Source organism: Thermobia domestica, chromosome 5 (assembly GCF_964235325.1).
Source record: "Thermobia domestica chromosome 5, izTheDome1.hap1.1, whole genome shotgun sequence".
Taxonomy (NCBI): Eukaryota; Metazoa; Arthropoda; class Insecta; order Zygentoma; family Lepismatidae; genus Thermobia; species Thermobia domestica.
In genome coordinates, this window is record NC_137458.1 from 122,672,010 (window position 1) to 122,698,769 (window position 26,760).

The window sequence follows — 26,760 nt, forward strand, 5'->3', positions numbered from 1 at the left end:
ATCTATTCTTAACAATTTTAAGGTTTGGAAAGATCCTTTCGCATGTTACCGGCATACAAGGCAGAATTACAAGTAATTTAAACTTGTAAGCCATTGGTCAGTAAGATAATATTTACTTATGTTGTAAGTTGTATATAGATTGGCAAAACTTCCAGATTGTAATAGCACGAAAACAATGTCAAAGACACGTGCTATGCATTTAGAACATGTGACAGTTGCCTCATATTCACTTTTATTTAATTTTAAATAAATTCTTTCAATTCAATTATGCATATCATTAAAACAACTTTAGCGAATGTCATTATACATTTTGTGTGTAAAGAAGCGAAGGGAACCGAAATAGCATTCTTTATTTTTTTTCCCTATCCAAATGTAAGATTTTTTTTTTAATTCTGTATACGTATCATTGCGGCAAGCACATTTAAACTACCCTTCTTTTGTCCCAATAACAATACTTGCTGAACGGGTGCAAGTGCGTTACAAAAAAAAAATTCGGTCATACACAAAAATTCCACACACTACACTCAAAAATATACAACACACATCAACTACAACGATGAATAGCTAACTTAGAAAACAGCCCAGTGCTGATCTTCGACAGTTCTAAAGTATAGACATTTATACGTAGATTTTCTTTAACTATAAAAAAATTAAAACTCCGAAATACATTAAAATATTTACATACCTTTGTGTGAGTGATACATTGTCGTGCATATACATCGTATTTACGAAAAATTCCAGACAACAAGCGTTAACGGACTGGCTTAGCGAAGATTAGTAACGAGTCGGGAAAATAAACTTGAACGTTGCTTACACATTTTCAGAAAGCACTTAGACTAGCCTTAAGAATACGCGATTAGTTCGCATCACCATGAACACTTCTTAAAAACACTTAATATAATTAGTCCGTGTAACACTACACTCACGATAGAAAGAGTGATGTTGGTGCAGTGTGTTATTTGAAAGTGCTGGTGCAGAAAAGTGCATTGTTCAAGAGATAGATCGACGGAAGCCCTGTTTCGATGGAGATAGACAGACCAAAACGCGTCACCCCTGGCAGTTTAGGAGGAAGGCACAGGAGAAGTCCGAGGAGAGAACTCAGAACCCAGGACATTCGTCGTGCAGCCACGAAACAAGGAAACGTAAGGACCTTTGTGTATGTGTGATCAGCGCAGTGGCAACAACGAAAGATAGGATCCAGCTAAATTATTATTTGGCGTTGAAAGGCCGATTCTCAGCATTAAATAAAGAAGCAAGACGTTCTCTACAGAAATGAAAGCCGGAAATAGTTGATATTTCAAAACATGATTTTCTCGCATTGAGAATAGGTGCTTTCGTTCGAACTTCAGCTACCAAAGATTCGAATTTTTACCTTAAAGTAGGCTTACTGTGAACTATAGAGACACTTTAGTAAATGTATTTCTATATATTATATGATATTAGTGACCACATCGTCCTCATTAAAGACAGATTAATTCCCATAATTTTTCCTCTTGTCAATTATGATTCATAATTTTGGATAAGTGGCTAAAGAAAGAGAAACTAAATGTAAACAAAATGACATGTAGGTTTTTAGTAGTTCGAATTGCAAATTTTTGATGAAAGAAGGCAATAAAAGTATTTAATTTAGAATATTTAAACTTGCATGAAGTGAAATTGCGTCATCTACGCTATTGACAAGCACTCTTTGAATGTAAGATAATTAGAAACAAAGCTGGATATATTTTCTAGAAGTGCAATTAGTGTATTGTTTAAAATTGTATACAGTCACTATGTTTGTAAAATTATTCACCTAGGAATTGGTAACTTAATTAATTTGTTTCAATATGCAATAGGAGTTTAATGAAAGATCTGCTGTCATGTCTCAATAAAAGTATTTTACGTAGAGAGCTCAAAGGTTAATTATTGATTAGAAAAACGTAAATAATCTCACGATCAGTCATTTTTGTGTTAGAGATACGGAATCCGTCAATAAAGCGGAACATATATTATATTTTTGTCACGAAGAATACGTATGGACTAGTAACCATAAAGTAGGTTACGCAAAGCCGCATTTAATGTATCATTCTGATCCTCTAAACAATAAAACGATCGGAAGTGTATGTGCATAGATCACACTAATGACGACACCCTACGGCTAGATGCATATGTTACTGTTGCAACATAGGAAAAACCATGAAAACTAGACACATTTGTCTGAGAATTTCTTAAAAGACGTCTTTGCATTTAACATGAATATTTGAGTATTAATTGTATTCTGTGTATCTATGCATGCCTATATTTATGATTTATCTATATATATTTGTGTCTTGATATTGTTTTATATTCGCCAATATGTGTGTGTATATGTTATGCATGGTTAAATAATAATACTACTCGCATTGATAATATGTATGTATGGTGTATTCTTATTATTTATGTTGGTATTACGTTTCATATCTGGTGTAGTTATCTCCTAATCTCAGTTATGATTAGAAGCGATTAGAAGCCAGGCATAGGCTTACTTAGTTTTCTTAGGTCATTCCATTTTTCTTTCAAAAATTTCTCACTAAATTTTAAATTAAAGTCATTACTTATTTCGACTTATTTTACCTTATCCACGGATTCTAGATTATTCCACTTATTTTTTTCTCACGCAACCTAATCATAGGCATTTAAATTCAGATCCCATCAAACTATATAAATCTTAAATTCATAATCGTGGGAATATCATTAGTCATAAAGTATCAGCTGATCAACGTTAGTCGTATATTTATTATCCAATGTCACGTAACTAAGTATTTTCAAATGTAAGGTTGTAAATTAACCAGCTTTGTATTGTACATGATTATAAGAGCTCATTAGGACTGGTTATGGATATCGGTTTCATTAGTTTGTTTATGTGTGGCAGGTTACTTATAATACTTCATTCAAGCTATAGGTCAAGAAAGAAACAGAAATGTAATTTACTTAAATTGATTTTGGTATTAAGGCCTTATGTTTATTCTTCATATCTGTTATCATAAAATTCCAGTTTCAGTGTTAGTTTTCGTCATACTTCATTTTTTTATTTAAACATATTTTTTGTTTGTTTTTACTCATTAAACATTTTATTATATTTTAAACCTAAATTCATTAACTTTTTCTTTCATGAACAAATTGTATCCCTAACCTCAGGAATAACATTGGTTTTCAAGGGTTTGTTAGGCTAAACTAATAGGGCAATGTAGGCAATTTTCCAGTTCTATCTACCATGGATTGAATTGAACTGATTTTCATGACTTTCAATCAAAATTTTAAATTCAAGATATAAGTTTATTTCTTGCATTATTATTATTATTATTATTATTATTATTATTATTATTATTATTATTATTATTATTATTATTATTATTATTATTATTATTATTATTATTATCCAATTTTGATGGAAAGTGAAAGTCAGTCTAGTTCCTCCCTACAAACCAGAAATTAGAGCAAAAATTCTTTTTCAGCATTGCAGTGTGTGAATACACGGATACAGATGCAAATAAAAATAAATTTTCATTTGCTCTCACGGTTTAGGGGATCTTATTTCCCTAAAGCCCTGGAATACTGCGGGGAGTAGGATTTCCATTACCGTAAAATCAGTCTTTATCGAGTCATAAAACCATCTTAATTCGAAGAACGGAGACTTCAATGGTGGGGCACATGGCAAATTGTGGCACCCGGAACATGAACCCAACACCCCACTTATTTTTCTTAAGTTCTACAAAATTTGGCGGCCCGAACAGAAAACTTTTCTTTATAGTTTTAAAAGTTTCACAAACATTTCTTCTTCACTGAGCAGTTAACATAGTTATCTTCCCCTTCTTCTAACTCTGAACCATCATTGTCGTCTTCGTCTTCATTTAAGTTATTCACATCTGCTATTTCATCATTTTGATCCCACTCAGTCTTGACCAAACTGTCCTACTGCACAGCAAACTGTTCCAGCTCTATTATAACACTTCTATCAACTTTGATTCGGTGACAAATGTTGCGTAAGACTGATGTTGGAAATTCGTCAATATCTGCGATTTCAGGGAACATGTTTTTTTTTTTTTTTTTTTTTTTTTTATGGAGCCATGAACAATCTTTCAAAATATCATTGTTTGCATTAAATCTTTTTCAATACTTCATATAGCACAATCGATAATACAGAAAGAGATCAGTTTAAATTTCTGAAACTTCATCTTTGGTTTTTTCATAGGCATTCTTTTCTTAATCGAAATTCTCTTCTCATCAAAGTAAAGTGAAACTTCTACATCATCCACATCCTTTAAAATACTATTCATACCAATTGCATACTTTTTTGACTTGTCAAGCAGAAATTTAAAGAACTCTGAACTCCTTTTAGCAGTGAGTTGTTGTAATAAAGTTTGCACCAAATTCCAAGCTGTACAGTAATCAATTTCTTTACTCTGTAAGTGGGAGATGTGACAAGAAAAATATCTAAATGGCTGTAGATGCCGAAAGCCCAGAAATCTATATCCTAAACCCCTAAATCCCAAAATCCTCTTTACAGGCATAAGCACACGCAATAACGGCGGTGTTCCCTCCATGGGAGGCCGGTTTCTAGCTGCTCGCAACAGCGCAAATCTGTCTTCAACACTGGGTGGACGGGTAAGATCATTCCCATATTTTATATATATATATATATATATATATATATATATATATATACTATGTGATCAAAAGTATCCAGGACACCTGGCTGAAAATGATTTACAAGTTCGTGGCGCCCTCCATCGTACTACTGGAATTTAATATGGTCTTGGCCCACCCTTAGCCTTGATGACAGCTTCTACTCTCGCAGGCATACTTTCAATCAGGTGCTGGAAGGTCTCTTGGGAAATGGCAGCCCATTCTTCACGGAGTGCTGAACTAAGAAGAGAGAGGTGTCGATGTAGTTCGGTGAGGCCTGGCACGAAGTCGGTTTTACAAAACATCCCAAAAGTGTTCTATAGGATGCAAGTCAGGACTCTGTGCAGGCCAGTCCATTACAGGGATGTTATGGTCGTGTAATCACTCCGCCACAGGCCGTGCAGTATGAACAGGAGCTCGATCGTGTTGAAAGATGCAATCGCCATCCCCAAATTGCAGTGGGAAGCAAGAAGGTGCTTAAACATCAATTTAGGCATGCGCTGTGAGAGTGCCACGCAAAACAACAAGGGATGCCAGCCCCCTCCAAGAAAAACACTACCACACCATAACACCACCACCTCCGAATTTTACTGTTGGCATACACACGCTGACAGATGACGTTCACCGGGCATTCGCCATACCCATACCCTGCTATCGGATCGCCATATTATGTACCGTGATTCGTCACTCCACACAACGTTTTTCCACTGTTCAATCGTCCAATGTTTACGCTCCTTACACCAAGCGAGGCGTCGTTTGGCATTTACCTGCGTGATGCGTGGCTTATGAGCAGCCGCTCGACTATGAAATCTAAGTTTTCTCACCTCACGCCTAACTGTCATAGCACTTGGAGTGGATCCTGATGCAGTTTGGAATTCCTGTGTGATGGTCTGGATAGATGTCTGCCTATTACACTTTACGACCCTCTTCAACTGTCAGCGGTCTCTGTCAGTCAACAGACGAGGCGGCCTGTACGCTTTTGTGCTGTACGTGTCCCTTCACATTTCCACTTTACTATCACATCAGACGCAGTGGACCTAGGGATGTTTAGGAATGTGGAAATCTCGCGTACAGACTTCTGACACAAGTGACACCCAATTACCTGACCACGTTCGAAGTCCGTGAGTTCCGCGGAGCGCCCCATTCTGGTTTCTCATGATGTCTAATGACTACTGAGGTCGCTGATAATGAGTACCTGGCAGTAGGTGGCTGCACAATGCACCTAATATGAAAAACGTATGTTTTGGGGGGTGTCTGGATACTTTTGATCACATAGCGTATATATATAAGCGATATTCAAAATATTTATGAAGTTGAGAAACAATGCTGTGGAGGATCAGGGGAGGAGAGTTGTCTTCAACATTGGGAGGCGGGCTGATTTGAGGCTTATTCTGAGGAGCGTATCTTACGCAAACATAGCACAAATGATTTCCATAAAGAAACCTTTAAATATATTTGTTTTTGTAAATGTTCCGGTCAACTTGACGTCAAGTTGGCAAGGACATTTTATTATAACAGTGTCAGTGGAGAGAGTTCAATATTTATCACTTACCAGCACAAACGAAGCATAAATGATTGGCGTAGAGAAATCTTTATTTTTTCTTCAAGTTTCGACCAACTTGACGTCAAGTTGATCCGGACATTTTGTTCTATTATAACGGCGTTAACTTTAACGGGGAAAGAGTTCATACTTGGACACTTTCTAACACAAATGATTGCTGTAGTGAAACCTTTAAATATAAATTTAGGTCCCTATTTGGTTTTGTAAATGTTCCGACCAACTTGACGTCAAGTTGGCCTGGACATTTCCCTTTTTAAAAGGGAAGTTATTTTCATTGTACAAACTGAAGATCGAGCACTTTGCAGCACAAAGGTATCACAAATGATATACATGATCAAATTTGTGCCATTTCAAGTGTCTCGGCCAACTTGACGGACATATTTTATACTCGTAAAAGTAAACGAAATGGACCATCCAAACTCACAAAAGTACATAAAATTATTCTATGCACTTCTCCCGAAATTTGCGGGGATGTGTCAATGTGTCCATTGCTAAATATTGGAGGATGTGATCCTACGTACCCCTGACCCAGGGACCTAGGAGAACAAAAGTTCGACCAACTGGCAAAAATACTACTTATACGAGTTTCGCCTCACTTTCCTTTGTGGCAACCGGACACAAATAATCAAATTTCTTCCCCTAAAAACACATTTCAAATCGGATTATTGGGGGGCAATCTCCCAGTTTCAAGATTGGAGGGGACATGTCCCCCCTCATCCCCCCCTCATCCCCTCATCCAGTGGCTGCTCGTCTCGGTGTGGTGGATTCGGACTGTTCTGCATATTTCCGTATAATACGAACAAAGTTTGCACCAAATTCCAAGCTGTACAGTAATCAATTTCTTTACTCTGTAAGTATTTTGAAACGGTAGATGTGACCAGAAAAATATCTAACATGACAAAGACATGAAAATATTTTCGAATGTAGACCATTGATTTATCATATTTTTGGCCGCGAACTTTGATTTGCAATCGAAGCTTCTATTCGATATTTCATTTAAAACATTCAACAAATGGACCAACCTCCCTGGGTGGTTATCACTTATCAGAAACTGTTCGTCAATAATTGATGAAAGTGCCGTATGCTAACTGCACCATCTTGTGACATCAATTTATTGGAGTTTGCATCGTTTGGCGCTGGCACTGTGTTCCTTTTTCGTGCCTTTCTCTCAGACAGCCATTCTCTTGTAACAAGGACTTAAGAAAACAGCTGATTACTCTAATAAACCAAATAAATTTTTGTTTGGAGCAAGTTTACTGTAGAATCAACTACAACCAAATTTAGTACGTGTCCCATGCAGTGTGTGTAATTTAAATCTGGATTCTCCCTTTTGGAATGCGTTTGAAGAGCATTGTAACACTTTTCATGTTACTCGCCCCATCAAAAGAACACGCAATAATATTCGAAATGTTAATACCACATTCAGCTATCTCTGACTTTATGTAGTCGTACAAAGCAAGTGCACTTGAATCATCAACAACTGTTAAATTTAAAAGTCTTTCATATACCTTCCCTTGGACTACGTAGCGGACACAGATTGTCAACTGGTCCATAACAGCTATATCTTGCGTGCTATCGAATCTCGCGTGTTTAATCACGTTTCCAATAACGCTATTACTCATTGAAGTTCCCGCGATATCCATTGCCTTCCAAATTATATCCGCGCATGCGCGGTAGAAATTTTATAAACATGATGCCATTCAAAAGAAATGGTTTCAAAAATGCCATGTATCAATTAAATAAATTAATCCGACTGCAATCTGACAAAATTATTTCAAATATAACGTACTAATTACATGAACATAAAAAGATATCATTTACTGCAAATTCTTAAAATACCATTATTATAACCTTCTAATAGAATACTTGTATTAATAATAGTAATAAAACGATGTCATCATGACAGCGCGACCTAAACACTCCGAACGAGAGAGAACTACGGGGAAAACACTAGGTCATTCTAGTCAAGATGATTTTTCTAAGTTCTACCTCATATTATCCTCTTATCTCCTTCTCATAGCCAAAGACCAATTAATAATCTATGCGTCTAAAGATATTTTTATTATAGCGATGTATAGTAATAGGCGTTCATAAATACATTGTAGTATAATCTGTATAGTTTTTCCAGTAAGGAAATTGAAATTCCAGTTATTTTTAACATCACTATATCATACTATCCATAACTGAATATTCTAAAATATCCAGGTGTTCATTACAAATCCAATATGTTGTGCATTCCAGTTCTTACATACTATTAACTATTCTCCATGTTTCTCAATTCCTGATCTGTCTGAGATAGGTTACTAAAAATACTAGAAAAATACTAGCAAAAGTAAAAACGGCCAAGGTCAATCACTGAATCATTTTCTTCAATAATAATTAAACGTGTTCTAAGGCAGGATCCAAAATAAAAGAGCACGTTTTAAAACTATCGCGTGGTTTCCTCATTCTTTTCTAAATTGTGTAAAATAAAACTGTGGAATAGAAGTACTTTCTGTACCCGTTGTTTCGGGATCAATTTCCAATAAGCCGTCATATTTTGTATGTTCTTAAACATCAAAAAGTAATGATAATAGTAATGGTTGTAATCAGGGCCCGGATCTTGTTGACAAGTCAACTTTTTTCTGTTACGCATACGACAAGGCAAGTTCAAATAAAAACATTATCCATCAACTCTTGGTTCTAAAAATATATTTTTTTAGGGTCAACTTTTGGTCACTTTTTGCCGTTTTGAAGTTTCAGGTCAATTTTTAATATTTTAAGGTAAGTTTTAGGTCACTTATGGTTTTTTTATTCTTTTTCTTCTACATAAGGAAATCTTAACACGAAAACTGTTTACGGATTTAATAACACGAAGTTAAATTATCTTTTTTCCTGCTTCCTGATTATTGGGGTGGAGAAACTGCATTCCTAACAAGTTAATGAACACTAAGCTGTAGCTGATTGACGAGGGCTGGGGCTTCGTAAGTGGCCAAAGCAGATGGTTGTAGGTTGTTTATCACAAAGGGTATGACTACGCGAATAACTAAAAATAGATTAGAAGACGTACAAAGATTTTAAACAGGGTTTTTATCTATTATTCTGATGTATACAATCTATACTTGCGAACTTTTATTCTTTAAGTGTGCTTCCTAGTTTCAACTTGAGAGTGAATTGATGCTTTCAGTATGTAGAATACCGAGGCCTGAACCATCTGCAAATTCTCATTTAAGACAGATTGTTTCTGAATTTGGTGTGGATGCTTTTAGTACTGACGGTACAATATTACTTTGCAAAGTATGTGAAGTAAAAGTGGCAGTAGAGAAAAGATACACTGTGCAGAAGCATATCAGAAGCGAAAAACATTTACGCGCAGTTGAAAACGAACATGAAACCAACTGTTCGCAGTTGTTACTTGTGGAGAGTGCTTCGAATAGTAAAGGCAAATTCTCAGTTTTCAAAAGAGTTGTGTGAAGTTTTAGTATCTTCCAATATTCCTCTTTGGAAACTCAATAATGTGAAATTGTGGGATTTCCTGGAGCGTCATACAGGTCGTTCCATTCCAGATGAAACGAATCTTAGGAAAAATTACATTTCAAAGTGTAACGAGGACACAATAAGAAAAATAAGAGAGGAACTTTGGACTCAGAAAATTTTTGTTTCTATAGACAGACTAGTGATGTGAAGGAACGCTATATAGTCAATATTATTGTTGGGGCAATGAAAGCCGACGAACCTAGCAAAATATTTTTGCTAACTGGTGAAGTGTTGGAATTTGTCAACCATTTTACAATATGTAGACTTTTCGATAAATCGATATCCCTACTTTGGCCTGAAGGTGTCCAGCATGACCATATTGTTTTTGTATCAGATGCTGCTCCGTATATAATTAAGGCTGTTAATTCAATAAAATCGTAACATTGTTTACAGTTATCTACTACAATGCTGAATAAAATATGAGCTAAGTTTTCTGACGATTACAAAGTTCCTGAGTTAGTTTGTTGTATCACAGCTTATAAAATGTTTATGTTGCTAAACTGGATATAGGCCTATATATCTGTAATTCAAATATGAAATGCTTAGCTATTTGCTAAATTGGTCAAAGTTTAGTTTCAATATTATTGCTTTTTTTAAACCAAAGACACAAATGATCAATTGACTGCAACTAACTGAAACAAAACTTTTGAAAATGAGTGCAAATGGTAATTAAAATGCAATAGATATTTATAAAATGTCAATGTTTTAATGAAATAAACGTATAAAAAACTACAAGTTTTAAGGTCAACTTTTGTGAATTTTAGGGTCATTTTACAGGAATTTTAGTATCATTTTATAGGTCACTTTTTAGAAAATTTTAGGTCAACAAAATCCAGGCCCTGGTTATAATAGTGTCAAATATTCCCTCAAGTTAGATCAACCACAAGATTCTGCTATAATTCAGGTTGTATATCCAGTTCAGTTCGTGCAAAGAACGATTACTCTTGCTTGCTGCTTCTATAAAACTAAAGTATTACATCTAACAATACCTACAATATCTGTCTGAGAACAAGTCCACCGTTTTTGATTTTTGAAAATAACAAAATTCGTCACCCTTATTTTACACAGATTTATGTCAACAAAGTAACATTTTACAAAAATAATATATATATTGAATGCAATTTCACTCCCATCTGGAGACGGGCGGGCCGCAGAAGGTAACACTTTCTTCTGAGCCATGAGTATTTATTTATTTGTAGTTTGCATTGGGAGATGGCTAACAGGATCCATTCATTTTTCGATTCTGGCTGTTTACAACACAAAATTATAAAATACAAAAATACAGAACAATACAAATTAAAACAACAAAAATGCATTCTACAACAAGCAATGAAGTACAGAAGTACTGGAGTGCTGAAAAGCTTCTTGATTATACGATAGTAATTCAGAGAAGAAGTCCGTGAGGATGGTGGATTTGCTGAGCTGATCTGGGGCGGCTTTCAGCTTTGGCATTTAGGTGCGTAGCGTGTGTATTATGTTGGTCAGGTTTAAATAATTCAGAATTTGAAGAAGTTCTTTAATACCAGTGGTTTGGATTATGTCTTCAGAGGTTGAATTATCATCAGGGGACGTCTTCAGTGTCGAAGCTTCGATAGTACGTGATATTGTAAGCTGAGGTATTGCAGCGGATGTGGCACCGTGTCTTGGAAGAAATGCTGAAACGTGAGATTGTGCTTGCTGGTGTTGTTTCCCTTTTCGCTTGTAGGATTTGTTGTATTCGCGGACATCCGAAATAATTAGCAGGGTGAGCACCTTCCAAAGAAATGACAAAAACACAAACTTCAAAGAAATAACACTTAAAATATACACGTACACAAAAATTGATATGTAGGTATTATAGTTGCTAACAATCTCAAATAAAACGAAAATCAGAAAGTAATATCTTAGTCTGTGTGACACGCTAACTCCTAACAGTAAACATTTTCCACTTTCCCATGCTCACTGCACATTTGCGAACAATAGACGTACAATGAATTAAGCAACATTACCTACTCAAGTTGTTAACGAGTGCACTACATAAACAATGAAGTCAATTCGAACTCGAAGTTCATTTTCTGAATTGTACAAGCTAAAATTTCAATTGCTTTTAAGCCCCTAACAAAATTATTTATTATATTAGTGAAGATAACAGTCTAGTAAAAACACCAGATGCTTTTAAATACCTAAAAATAATATACATCTTGTAAACCGCAGTAATGTCCTCCCTTTATCCATTCCTTCACACAACTTGCATTATATTTGGCAAATATGATCTATTTCCTACAATGGTAAGATATAATTCGTAAACATACCTATCTTGATAATCCGACAATGTCTTCAAATAAATAATATGTTCAAGAAAACACTAGACGGAAATCCTCCCAATCTCAACTAAAGTGATAGCATGAGAAAAGTTTTAACGATGAGTAAACCAATGACGAAAGGATTCTCAATCCCAGCGATGGAAAAATTATTTATTAAACAATTATACACATGTTTTTACATGTGTCCAAAACCACCATGTCCTTTTCTACAGTAATCTAAACATACAAAAGCAGATATTCTACATCAGTTGTTCTCAGGTTTTCAAAACGATTTATTTTATATTTCGCAGACAATAACTATTAATTACACACCAAAGAGCGATATTTTAATCAAAGAATTCATTTTCGGTAAACGATTACCAAATGTTATTAGGAACATGATAAATTATTATTTTCTGTCACGTGTATGTAATTAATATCATTCATACTCCTAGAATATTACCGATTTATTATCTCACGTGCATCATACTCTCATCTATACTGTATTGTTTAATGTCACCCACTTCCGGTTATGAGCCAATTCCAGGCGAATTTTAGCTATATCTCTGTTATAATAACGTAATGAATTGTTGCATATTTCATTATGTACAAATCATAAGGTTCATATATTTTTGACGACAGAATAAAGGACTAGCTCGGGATAGTGTTGTCAACGGCTCGGCTCACGGCTCAGTCACCACCAAGCCGAGCCGAGCCAATAGCACACCAAACCGAGCCGGATCCAGCCCACGGCTCACTTGGGCCGAACCGAGCCGGCTCGAGCCAATGGCTCACCCGAGCCAAGGCAAACCGAGCCGATGGCTCATCTCAACCGAGCCGGCTCGAGCCGATGGCTCACCTGAGCTGAGCCGAACCGAGCCAATGGCTCAACACAACTGAGTCGGCTCGAGCCGATGTCTCAAGTGAACCGAGCCGGAGCTCGAGCTGAGCCGGTAGCTCAGGGCTCGAGCCGAACCGGTTGGGCGCAACATCGTCCTGATTAACAACAAAGAAAAAATACAAGTTCGCTTAGAAATATTTTTCACTTATTGATAAATAGATGGAAGTAACAAAAGAAAACAACTCTAGATAAACACAAAGGATGTCTTTTTAAAAAAAAACAAAAAAAAAACTACATAGATGCTGTTACACGACCTTAACAATAAAAGTTGTAGGCGTACTCGAACTTTTACATATGTCTACTATTATTTAATTAGTTTCTTGAATGATATTTACAACAGAGATCCAACTAGTGCCCACTTCTTTAAGAGATTGATTAACAAATCAGTTACTACAAACTCAAATATAAAACATTTTGTTTGTCTTCAGTAATTCAACTTCGAAAATTGGGCTTTTGTTTTAACATTTCGTAGGACGTAGTTAGTTAACTTTAATCTAGTATTGCCAATAACTCGAGCGGCTCGGCTCACAGCTCAGTCACCACCGAACCGGGCCAACAGCTCACCAAACCGAGCCGGCTCGAGCCAATGGCTCACATGAGCTGAGCCGATGGCTCACCCGAGCCGAGCCAAACCGAGCCGATGGCTCACCTAAGCCGAGCTGAACCGAGGCTTATCGCAACCGAGCCGGCTCGAGCCGATGGCTCACCTGAGCCGAGCAGAACTGAGCGGGTGGCTCATCGCAACCGAGCCGGCTCGAGTCGATGGCCCACCTGAGCTCAGCCGAGCCGATGGCTCATCGCAAATGAGCCGTCTCGAGCCGATGGCTCAGTTGAACCGAGCCGGTTGACATCACTAGCTCGGGAAAGTAATACTCCCGGAAGTAGGATCTAAATACACGGTTCTGATTGGTTGGCGTTATCCGTTTCTTGTCACGTAGCATACATATAGCAGAAATCAAACTCTTAGTGCTATCGGTCTTCATAGCCAAGCGTGCAAGCGCTACGGCCTAGTAACGGAAATTGCTTTTGGCGTGGGTTCAAACCCATCCGAAGGAATTTTTAATTTCTTTTTTAATTTTCATAACACCTTTTTCATTAAAATAAGATGAAAATAATACTAAAAAAATGATTTACTTACTTTGTGCAGATAACTAGTAGTAGTAATAGCAGTACTTGTAGTGAAAGTAGTGGTAGTAGTAGGAGGAGGAATAATAGTAGTAGAAACGGGTTGGAAGCCCCGAAGAGCTCGTTTTGTTCCACCTTGACTTCCATGATACAAATTTTGTGACCAACTGGCTAGGGTAGCACACCTAAAACCTACTTGCGGGAGTATTACTCTCCCGAACGGGTCGTGAAAATAATGGTTATTTATTTATCAGATAACAATAAAACAACAAATTATCGGAACGAAATGCTTTTTTCCTGTTACTCCTGAGTAACAAAAAATAAAATATCGATTGAAAATAGTATACTATTATTACGTTATTATTATGTATGGTTACTGTGAAATCGTGTTATGCGTACCTATGCTTGAATTTATCATCTGATTCATTTTATATACTCTGAGTGTTTCCTTCATGACCCTAAATAAACATTCGAAATACAGAGCCATGTATGAAACCTCCTAGGAGCAAACAGTTTGTTCATCTTTATCGCAATAGAGTGGGAAAAATACTGAATTTTACGCAGTACTAATGATAACATTTTCTCTCTTTCAATCCACGCAGAGCCAAATAAATACAAATAAATAGCCGTTGAACTAAATATTATATTAATTATTATTTTCTAATAAACTACGAGGACCACTACTTATATTTTGAGCCTTGGCAACACTGATTGTAGTTAGACGCTATATTTTGTTTGTATAGAAACGTTTGACATTGTTGACCATAAAGTACTTCAAATGTTTTGTCAATAGCTTTATTTGTGTTGTTTACGTTGACTTGAAGATTGCGTGACAACAGAAAAATGAAATTAAGTCGTGAAAATTTTCGTACGACGATTTATTACGATTTCCGATGTGGATTATCAAGACAAGAGTGCATCGATCAACTTACTTCAAAATTTGGCGATGAAGCCCCATCCTTTGCCACTGTGAAACGATGGTATAACGATTTTACTCGTGGCCGCCATTCGCTCACTGACAAAATTCGCGAAGGTCGTCCAAAATCGGTTGTTATTCAGAAAAAACATTGATGCTGTTCAAAACCTAATACTGCAAGATCGTCATGTGACATACTGTCAGATTGAGGCAACCCTAGGCATTAGTTCCACTAGCATATATAAAATATTACATGATCATTTAGCTGTGGGAAAAAAATATTCTGTTGGATCCCACATAATTTGACAGAAACTCAAAAAGAAGCTCTAGTCGATTGGTACACACAAATGCTCAATAAATACAATTGCAGTGCTTCAAAAGACGTATATAAGAATGTAACAGGTGGCGAATCATGGATATATGCACATGCGCCAGAACGTAAACAGCAGTCGACTGTATGGGTGTTTGAAGATGAACCAAATCCAACACAAGTTGTTCGCGCTCGAAGCACATCGAAACAAATGGTCACCTGTTTTTTCGGGAAAACTGGTCATGTGGTAACTGTGCTTTTAGAGGAACGTAGAACAGTCAACTCTGAATGGTACGCAATATTTTGTTTGCCGGAAGGCTTAGATTAAATACGGAAAACAAACGCCGTCGTATAATTCTTCATCAAGACAATGCGAGCTCTCACACATTTCGTCTAACAATCGACTATTTGAACACTCAAGAAATCAAATTGATGGGTCATCTGCCGTACAGTCCTGATTTGGCACCCAGTGACTTCTTGTTCCCGAGTCTCAAGAATAAATTGTGTGGACAACGATTTTCGTCGGCGGAAGAAGCCGTTGATGCGTTCAAAAAACATATTGTGGAGGTGTCTCAAGAAGATTGGAAAAAATGCTTTAACAAATTGTTCGAACGAATGCAAAAATGTATTGACCATAAAGGAGAATATTTCGAAAAACAATAAATCAATTTTCAATGACAAATTACTGTTTTTCATTGTTAGGCTCAAAATATAAATAGTGCACCTTGTATATTAGGTGATATATTGTAGAAATTATTCAATTCCTAAGTTTAAAATATATATGAAAGAGAAATTAGACCTTTCAGTCTTCTCCAGTGCAGAACTTTTTATCATCTGGTTGTTTCTCCTCCATTTGCTTCTTTCCAATATTTGACTCTTTTCTAGGATACTTAACCTTTAAATGTGAAATCATAGAAGAGGAACTTACTTCTATCCATAATTGAAAAAAATATATATATCGTTGTTTAGTAAAGATTATGCTAGACATTCCATTGAACTCTCTTAAAATGCTTTTATGAAAAAGACTCCACAGTTAACGCAAGTACAACACACATGTGTCTGCTTCACTTGCTTCAACAAAACTTGGGCCGCGGTGGCTCAGTGGTAGAGCGTTCAGCCCTGGTGCATGGGGTCCCTGGTTCGATCGCAGCTCGCGCCAAGTGAACTTTGTGGTGGACAAACACCGTGTGCGTAGCTTTCCTCGTGGTTCTCCCGTTTCCTCCCACTTGCTTCATTCAACCATTTCATTCATTGTTCATCATCACCGTCTCCTTTAGCCTAGCCAGTTTAACTGTGGGACGTAAATCTCAAAGATTTCATTTTCATTTTTTAAAAAAAATTCATCCTTAGTATATTATGTTGTATTTCATATTGCTTAGAAAATAATGGTTGAAAACGAGAGTTCCGCAGAAATATCTATATGAAATTCTGAATTACAAATTCCACCATTTCATTCATTAGTCATCATCACCGTCTCCTTTAGCCTAACCGGCATAACCGTGGGACGTAAAACAAAGATTTCATTTTTTTCTGAATTACAAATACATTTTTTGTTCTCACCAGCAAAACAATATTATTTTTTTCTCTCTTTTCTTCCTTTTTTTATCTCTAGTACGTTTCTATATTTGAAAATTCTCATCTTCAAGAAAAACAGGCACAAAGAAAGAGAGAAGGGGGATACAATTTTGTTATTCAATTTATTAATATAAGATAAAACTTTTTTTTTTTTTTGTGCTCATCCATGGACACCAAAATTCTATGTAGGATGTTTGATTCCGGAATGAATAGGAATTAAACTTCAGTCGCTCTGGAATCTCGAAACTTTAGCCCAGTATTTTGGAATCTCGGAACTTTAGCCCGTTATTTTAGAATTTCGAAAACTCTGAATTCCGGAATATCGGAACTTCGTCCGAAATTTCGGAAGGTAGGAATTCCGAAATTTCGTAACTCCGAATTTACTGAGTTCTGAAGTTTAAACCTAATTCTGAAAAATTCCAGTCTCCGGACTATATAGACATGACTCCTAGTACCGATTGTGTTTAGTTCCTCGCTTTTGTGTTGTATTAATCGTTCTCTGTGAGTACCATTTTCACTCTGGGCCTCATTTGCACCACTGCTTTCCTGTTCATTTTGCCAATGTTCCATTCAGGTATAGCTTTGGAAGGCGAAATCGATGAGTAAAAAAAAAAAAAAAAAAAAAAAAAAAAAAAAAAAAAAAAGCAGACTGCTTGAAATGGTGCTTCGACTTTTAATGAAGGAAAGAGGGAATTTTAGCTTTTTTTTTTTTTTTTTTTGCTTTTTATGTTGTTTTTTGTTAAATTTTACCGTCACCTTTGATACCTTGTAGTGGATTCAATAATTATGAAAGTATCTTTTCAATATTCAGGACGTCTGAGTCCCATGCACCGTCCTAGTCTGGCTATCTAGATTGAGTTTTAAAATGTCGTTTCATTGTTTACCAGTAAATGAAACTTATGCAACCAAATATCACAAGTGTTTGGTTGCCTACCACCTCATTACTGCCTGTTAGTTATACTGTAGATCAGTGGTTCTCAAAGTGGGGTCCGTGGGACCTAGCTAGGGGGTCCGCAACACCTAAAAATTCAAATCTGTTGTAATAAAATGGAACTCACAGCTGTTTAGTCCGGGTACCAAACGGGAAAAATACGGGTAACCTTTGTTTGTGGTATGGCAAAGATTTTATGATTGAATTTCATAGTTTAGTATGTGTAGATTTCGAAACTGCTTGATGCTACTTTATCACCATTGGGCAAACTTAAATATTCAAGATGGCGGACCAAATATGCATATTGAAAATGGTAAAACGATTTCTGTTAACAAGTTGTCATTTTCTGCTTTCTGGGTCGAAGAATTCAAAATTGAAGGCCATTTCTTAAATTAAGCTACCTAACTCTAAATATTCAAGATGGCGTCCAATATGGCGAATCAAATATGCATATTTAAATAGAAAGTAATTTCCATAAGTAAGATGTCATTTTCCGTTTTCAGCATCTAGAAATGAAGAAATGGTGGTAATAAAGACCAATAATGATATTGTGAGTACACATCTCCATACTTTATACTGAATAGTCTAATAACATGTGATATTATAGCATATCAGATAGAAGTGGATTTACAGAAATTCTGGACTGTGCATTGGTAGTGTGAAGCAGATGTTAAACGTGAAAATGTTTTCTCAAAACATGCGAGATTTACGGTTTTTTACTGAAGAAATTTTCATCCAATAATTGATTATGCTGAAGTAACAAATTTTGAAAGTATTATGACAGATTTGGAGAAGAAGAGTGAGCAAAATCGCAATACTCGCTTGCGTTTACTGCTTTAATAAGTCCGTTTCATTGATGTCATTTCTGAGGGCAGAACGGAAAGCGGATTGGTGTCTACACATTTGTTGCATCTGAAATATTGCCTTACCTTGCCGCTGCTGGTCACTGGAACTATTTGCGGTATGCTTTAACATATCTTAGTTTTATAGAAATAATGCCTAAAGAATGCACTGTAAACAATTACTGTCATATTTACTGACCAATTACCGTCAATTCTGGCTGCCAACCGATTACTCTAAAATTTAAGATATTACTGTAAAATTTATAGGACATAAAAAGGCCGTATTTATGCCCTATTACCATAACTTTAGCATTAATACCGTAAATTTTACTGTAATCGGTTGGCAGCCAGAGTTGACGGTAATCGGTCAGTAAATGTAACCGTAATTATTTACTTCTTGAGGAAGGAACATGTTATGAGGCATATCAATGGCTTGTGGAATGGTATGGTAAGTGGACATGGTGAAAGAGGAACTTCTTTAAGAGGCATAACAATGAATTGTGCCGCTGTGAAACGATGGGCTTTGAGTATGCATGTAACAAGTCAATTACAGAACAAGCTATGTGATCTGAGGAACAATGCCAGACCGAAGGAGACATTGCATCACAAAGGAGAGAGCAAAGGGACTATTATTCGCGATTCTGAAGACAGGAAAAAATTGGCAAGGACGTTAGAGGTGTGTATATACAGCCTTTAAGCCCAGCAGATCACCCTGTAGGATTAGTAAATATTGTATCCGGAAAAATAGCATCCCACGAGGCAAATGGAGACAATGCTTACGAAATAGGAAATATGTGGTCTTCAAATCTGAGCAAAGTTTGTCAGATGGAGTTTATGCACCTCTTCGTAGAAGCGTTATCAAAATCAATAAAAGGACAAAAAGTACCAGACCTAAATCTTCTGTTGCAATAGACTCAAATTCTATGATTCTAGTCCTTCAGATATACAAAGAAATAAACATGCTCGACGTATTAAAATATGAACTTGCTACAGCGCCTCCATCGATGTTTACAGATGATGGACGTATTCGAGAAGCTAAAGGTAAAGATATTTTAAAGACTGACATGACCATACCCATGTCAGCCAGATTTTGTAGCAAACCTTTACTGATTGTTATTGATGGTTGTGCATATTTGTGGGTAGTGAACTGGCCAGCGAGAGGAACTGTTAGAGATGTGTTTACAAATCTTCTGTGATAAAGTCATTGCACATTTACTTCTAGATGTCAACAGATATTACGAATACAGTATTAAAGGATACGCGAGGGCTGCTAAAGGGAAGCAGTCTGTAAAGAGGTTTATTTTGCCAGAGGAAGCGCCACTTCCTGCATAGAAGACAATCTTAACGAATAGTAACAATAAGGATCAGTTGATTCAACTTTTAACAAGATATGTTGTCAACAAAGTGGCAAGGTTGTGCCTAGGAAACACTCTCTTTACCAACCAGGATCTATCATCTATACAAGTAAAATGTGGTATTATCGTAGTCCGAATTGATTTACAAACCTATCATGAAGAGGCAGATATCATAATGATGCATCAGCTGATTGTAGAAGTGAGAGAAAGAGCTAATCAAACAGTCCATGTTATTTGTGATGGCACTGATGTATTTGTCCTTATCCGCTATTATTATTACAAACTCTCTGTGTCAAATGAAATCTACACATTGTCAAGGGATGCAGTTGACATAAAGGGTATAGTTGAAAAACAGAAGAATATCATTTTAAGTTTACCTGCAGCCCGCACCCTTTTGGGTTGTGACACTGTTGCTAGCTATTATGGCATAGGAAAAGTTCTAAAATGTCACAATATTGGGTATAAACTTCAAAAATTAGGTCACATCGATAGTGATGTAACAGACGTAATGATAGAAGCTACGAAGTTTCTCACTGATTGTTATAGACTTAAATCTCTTGACATGACAGAATGCAGAATAGCTTTGTGGGGCGAGAAAAACTAGCCAGGCACAGCTTCATGCTCCTCCATGCACAGCCCATATTCCACCAACAACTGAAAGATTTGTAGAAAATGTTAAACGGACTTGCTTTCAAGTAAGTTTGTAGCTATCAGCAAGTGACGCGACTTTGCCAGAGCTCCATTTGTTTTGGATGGTTTGAAAACGAAGAAGACAAGTAGCTGATTCCCATTACCATTCCAAAAAGCACTATAGCTCCTCAAGACATTTTGGACATGACGAAATGTTCCTATCGGTCAAATAAACCCTGCTTAGCAATCAGATGCAACTGTTGGTCAAGTAATATTTCGTGCAGCATTCTTTGTCATTGCGTACACGCAAATTGTTGTAATCCGCATATTTTGGGAGACCAAGACAGGATGACTGATAGTGAAGATGAGTTACTAATCGAAGATTAATTAGTTATTGTTCAGGATATGTTAAAAAATATATAATAGCTAATCTGATAGAGGTATAGAATAAATTTTCAAGTTCCAAATTACAACTTTTCTTTACTGTTACATGACTACCGTAAAATTATTCATTAAAAAGAAGTACTTAAGAAATATTTGGAAAATAAAGTTATATTTTAACACTGAATAGACTTTGTTTTTAATTCTCTACCCTAAAAACATAGAAAATGACACCTTGATTACAGAAATCGCTTTACATTTACAATATACATATTTGATCCGCCATATTGGTCGTTATCTTGAATATTTAGATTTCTGCAGCTTCATTTAAGAAATGGATTTCATTTTTAAATTCTTCTACCCAGAAAACACAGAAAATGAGATTTTGTTTACAGAAATCGCTTTACATTTACAATATGCATATTTGATCCGCCATATTGGACGCAATCTTGAACATTTAGATTTCTGCAGCTTCATTTAAGAAATGGATTTCATTTTTGAATTATTCGATCCAGAAAGCATAGAAAATGAGACCTTGTTTACAGAAATCGTTTTACATTTTCAATATGCATATTTGATCCGCCATATTGGACGCCATCTTGAATATTTAAGTTTGCCCAATGGTGACAAAGTGGCATCAAGCAGTTTCGAAATCGATACATATTAAACTATCAAAATCAATCATAAAACCTTTGCCATACCACAAAAAAAAGGTTTTCTGCCTTGGCACCCGGACTATGTTATGCAAGAAATATTTTTAAGATAAGAAACTACAGTTATAGGTAGACTAGTACAAAACAATAACTATTCATCATTTCTGGTTCTCAAGGATTTCATTGATTCTTCAGGTGAAAAACTCTCTGCTGAAATGCACAAAACACTTGTAAGGTACTTGAAAGCATTTGCTGCAAGTTTTCGAGAATGTTTCCCTGTCCCAGAACCTGGTAATGGTTGGATTGAAAATCCTTTCACTGATGTAGACATTCATGACATACAAAGTATGAACCTCTCTAACACAGAACAAGAACACCTATTGGAACTATCCTGCGATACTTCATAGAAAAACGTTTTCAAAGAAAATTAACTTTGTGTAGTTTTTGGTTGCGTGTGTGTTGTGAGTATGAAGAGTTGTCTTAAAAGGCTTGCAACATTTGTTACCTTTCCCTATCACTTATTTATGTGAGCTGACCTTCTCTGCTCTTTGCAAGATTAAAACCTTAAAGCGAAATCGTCTATATGTGGAATCGGACCTAAGATTGAATGTGACAAAACTTATTCCAGATTTCAATGCAATTATGGAAAAACACAAAGGATTTCATTCCTCACATTAGTGACCCCACATTTGAGAACATTGTTTATCAAGTGGATTTCCTTATTTATATATATATAAAAAAAAAAAAAAAAACGGTCTTGAAAGTTACTGTGTTCTCAATTTAAATTTCGTTCACTAAGAAACAGTATCTTTAGAATAAATTACTTATTCCATTATTTTACTTGATCTTTTTGTTATCAGTGGTAATTCAAATTAGTGTATCTTTTGAATGCCATGTGCAATTTCAGATAGCATTGCAAAGGGGTCCGCAGATCACTTTCTGAATGAACAGGGGGTCCGCTTATCGGAAAGTTTGAGAACCACTGCTGTAGATCTTGCTATATGAACTATACAGGTTGCCTAAATTCAAACTGGCAAGCAAAATTGAACCATAAACCAAGAAACATATATATATATATATATATATATATATATATATACAGTGGTGGATCCACGATATGATCAAGGGAGAGGCTAAACCATAGTTTGCAGCTTTATCAGGTTTAAAGCAGGATTGAAGCCCATTTTATCCAGTGTAAACCTGAGCATCAAGGGGGGAGGGGCTATAGCCCCTATATATGCGCGAATGCTATAGCCCCCTTAACGCTCAGGTATACACTGGATAACATGGGCTTCAATTCTGCTTTCTTTATACTGGATAAAGCGGCAAACTATGGTTTAACTCCTCCCTTGATCATATCCTGGATCCGCCACTGTATATACGCATGTATGTATATATTGATTGGTATAATATTTCACTTACATCTCGTTCTCCGCTCAGGAAACACTTTATTATGAGCTTCAGATATTCTATTAAAACTTAGTATGAGTTCAGTTTAGAAAATTAAAGCCCAAAACGGCCATTTTCGATATGATGTTAGTTTAACGTGATAGTAATAGTTCATTATTCACAGAATTTCTTTGTTAGCTGTTATATTGCATCAATATTTCGGAACTGAAATATGAAATTTGAGGATACTTCTTTTTTACTTCCTCTCACTTGAACAATGTATTGTTATTTCTTCATTAAAATTAAAATGTTTAACAAAAGTCTAAAATTTTCCTGACAAAAAAGTCGTTTAAATAAAAGCTTCTTCTTTCTTAATGGTTTCAATTTCGAGGCATTGTATTTCTAACTTTGAGAGAGTGAATGAATAAATATATTCTCTTCCATTGAGTTCTAAAAACTGACTCAAATTGTTGAAATATTAACGCTATATAATTATTAATATAACATAATAATTATATTATGTTAATATTCAAATATTGACACCATTAACACCACAAATATTAATATTAAAGGTGGACGACGTCATGAAATTCTCTTTCAATGCTTTAATGTTTACCATTTGCTATTGCTACGAGAGCTCCATCGTGGCTAACCGGTTAGCGTACGCGCTTTTGGCGTGGAGTGGGAGACCCGGGTTCGATTCCAGACGGAAGCTCATGGGGTTCGGATTCCACGTTTATCAGTAGCTCCACGTCTCATATAGCCTCGCTGCTGAAAGGGACGCTAAACTGATAAATCAAATCAAATCTTATAGCTACCACACGAAAAGTTTAAGAAGGGAGAAAAGTAAAAAACTGAATTCAACACTGATTATAGAAATAAGTATTTAACTGGCTAAACTACACTGTTTAAACCTTACGCTTTTAAGCATGATGGGCTAATGGAAGCGATGGGTGATAGGCCTATATGAATGATAAGCTGCGCAGATCTAAGAGTGCTGCTCCAGCAGTGGACGCTATGTTAAAATGCCCCGATAAAGAAATCAGTATAATATACTATAGCACGGCCAACAAGAGATGGTCTCTGACGTTTCTTACCACATGTGGTGGGATATTGCAGCCCCTACTTTGATACCAGTGTTACCAACCACGATCACTCTGTCTTATACCATTAATTAAATTGCTACTACAGTTGCACCGAAAAAAACCTTGACACGCGAGTAGTGGCAATGTCACTGTGAGCTGTCAGAGACGTTCTCTTACTGGACGCACTATAACACTGGTCACTGGGCAACACTCCTGAATTCTTACCCCAGAGTTCGTGAGGTGGTTATAGACGAGTAGATGCGCACAAGATGTCTATCCTATCAGTCAATGGTGTGAAGGGGGTCGTTAGGATCTTGACTTTGGTATGTTTTCCTTCCTGGAGTCAAAATTTCATATTCAACATATTGTGGATGCATTCGTGAAAGAACAATCACAGTCTTGATATACCACAGATCTGTGATCTAAAGTAGGGATGCGCACGAGACAGGATTTGTGGCTGTCTCGACACGAAAACGTGCTATAAAAGTGATGTCTCGACTCGAAAAATGTATATTTCTCTATTGGAAGAGCCGTGTCTCGACTCGAATTTCGTCAGGAAAATCCTGTCTCGACTCGTCTCGTGCGCATCCCTAATCTAAAGTACAAACTTACATGGCTGTAGCTTTCGCCGACAACGTATATTTCAATTATTGAGCCATCCTAACTTGAAGGAAACACTTCCACTTTGTTATTATAGTTTTTCGTCCTTCTCCCGCTCCTTTCACCAAAGTACGTACAGCTCACAGATGACGAGAAGAACCCTAAAACAGGGGTAGCGGGGAAAGGTCAACGACACGGTCAAGTCCATTTTCGGTTTTTGAGGTGTGGTCTATACTTAGATGTCGTCTGCTACTCCGGGTAGTTATCTGTCTGTTATTCCGTGGTGACATTTGAAACCCCCGTGCAAAAAGTGGGCGAGCCCATACTTACGTCACACTACTTCTGCTAGGGTTCTTTTCATCATCTGTGAGCTGTACATGGTCAGAGCATGTGACGCCTAAGAGGAACTGCGCAGCTAATCATATCATTCTTCTCCTATGGTGTAGATATTCTGCAAATGTCGGTTTCTCCTTTCCTGGTGATGCAATTTTAATAACATAAACTAAAATTCAAGTCAAATAAGTATTGTTATGATACAAATTACTCAATATTAAGTGGTGTGTCAATCACTTACGCTACTTGAACATTACAATGAGTAGCCCACTCATCATTCAGTCAAAAGTATCCCATTTGATCAATCAGAACACATCACGCACTCAATTTGAGTTCAAACAACATGACAGGTATTCAATTTTCACCCTACATGCTACAATCTTGGTCTCTAGAGTCTAGACTTATGGAAAACAATGTGTCGGAAATTTGTATCTGGTATACAGTACAGCCATAGAAGAGAACGTGTTCGGGTTCTCCATCTCAATTTCAAGACAACGAGAGTAATGTGTAATAAATATATGTAGGTTTGGATTTTTTGTGTCTGAAGAGACTCGCACGTACCCGAAACATCCCCTTTTTGGGTACAACCTGTACAATAACACATTATCACATAAGAAGTATCGGACAAACAGTCTGGCACTATAGATTATATTCTATACTGAGCCACTCTCATCAGAATCATTAATGTCCATCTTCTTAAGATTAATCTTTAATTTATTTCTTCCGGATTTTTCATAACTAATTCATTTATGAGCCTTCACCACTGATCTAGTTGCAATCGTGCGCTGCATTAGTGTGAGAGGTCTCGGGTTCGATACCTGGTGACAAAACCTTGAAATTTGAACTCATTAGTGTGATTCGGATTTAACTTTAAACTGCAGGTTACAGAGGTTGTTTAGTCTACATTTGGCCAATTTCGACTTACCTAAAAATTTAGAAGAATCCATGGCGCCAGGTCCGTAAGTGCTCGATGCGTTTCCCTTGGTTCCTAACAATAGCCCGACAGCGTAATTTCCACTGTAATAGGCTTCTCTGAAGAACTGGGAGGGGAATCTTGTCCCATTCCCTTTGCACAGCTTTCCAAAGTCCTTACACATATGTCACACGCCGTTTTCCCAAAGCCCGCTTCAACAATCCAAATCCACAATAGTCCATAGGACTTGCATCTGGAGATTTAACACGTACCTCGTTGAAAGGTATCGCCTGTATACCACTGCCTCCTCCATCTCCCTGTTGAATGCGAGGGACAATCGTGAGGTATGTGATGAGGCCTTGTCCATGTGAATGCGCACCAGATTGACGTCATTTCCGTACATTGTTAAAATCTCATGCTCGTAGATCGGCCGCATGATCTGCTCCTGAAAATGCCGCGAATTTATTTCGCAGTTCTTCGCCACCCTACGAATCTTCAGTTTACTTCGGTAACAATAGCAAGTAACGACCATGAACCCTTTTGGGAAGGATTCGTTACAGACACGGACCCATCTTCTGAAGTTCTTGGCACCTTTCTCTCGGTACATGATGGCTCTCGGTTTGCCGCAGTCGGAAAGGTAAATCCATGCTTCATCGAGCGTTACGACGTACATCCACCTTTGTTTTACCAGATGCCGTTCGTACAGCTTCCGGGCGTTACACTTTCGTTCCTTTTGGTGAGCATCCGTGAGAAGATGGCCGCGAGCTTTTATGACTTTTTCCAGCTTGAGTTGATGGTGTAAGGTCCGGCTCACAGTT

The 26,760-nt window shown here is 36.7% G+C and overlaps 1 protein-coding gene across 1 annotated transcript; it reads right to left on the reverse strand.

Moving 5' to 3' along the window:
* Nucleotides 1-10,492: 10,492 nt before the first annotated feature.
* LOC145684690 (uncharacterized) lies at nucleotides 10,493-26,237 on the reverse strand. The gene is made up of 2 exons (XM_081757071.1): nucleotides 25,955-26,237; nucleotides 10,493-11,473 (listed from the first exon to the last, which is right to left on the reverse strand). The coding sequence occupies exons 1-2, from the start codon at nucleotides 26,124-26,126 to the stop codon at nucleotides 11,283-11,285; spliced, it is 363 nt and encodes a 120-aa protein (XP_081613197.1). The 5' UTR covers nucleotides 26,127-26,237; the 3' UTR covers nucleotides 10,493-11,282.
* Between the last annotated feature and the right edge of the window lie 523 nt (nucleotides 26,238-26,760).

Coding starts and splice junctions, on each gene's coding strand:
- LOC145684690 (XM_081757071.1), bottom strand. CDS start 26,126: ATGTGTAAGGACTTTGGAAAGCTGTGCAAAGGGAATGGGACAAGATTC. Junction 11,474..25,954: donor GGATTCTTCTAAATTTTTAG/GTAAGTCGAAAT, acceptor TTTCTTTGGAAG/GTGCTCACCCTGCTAATTAT.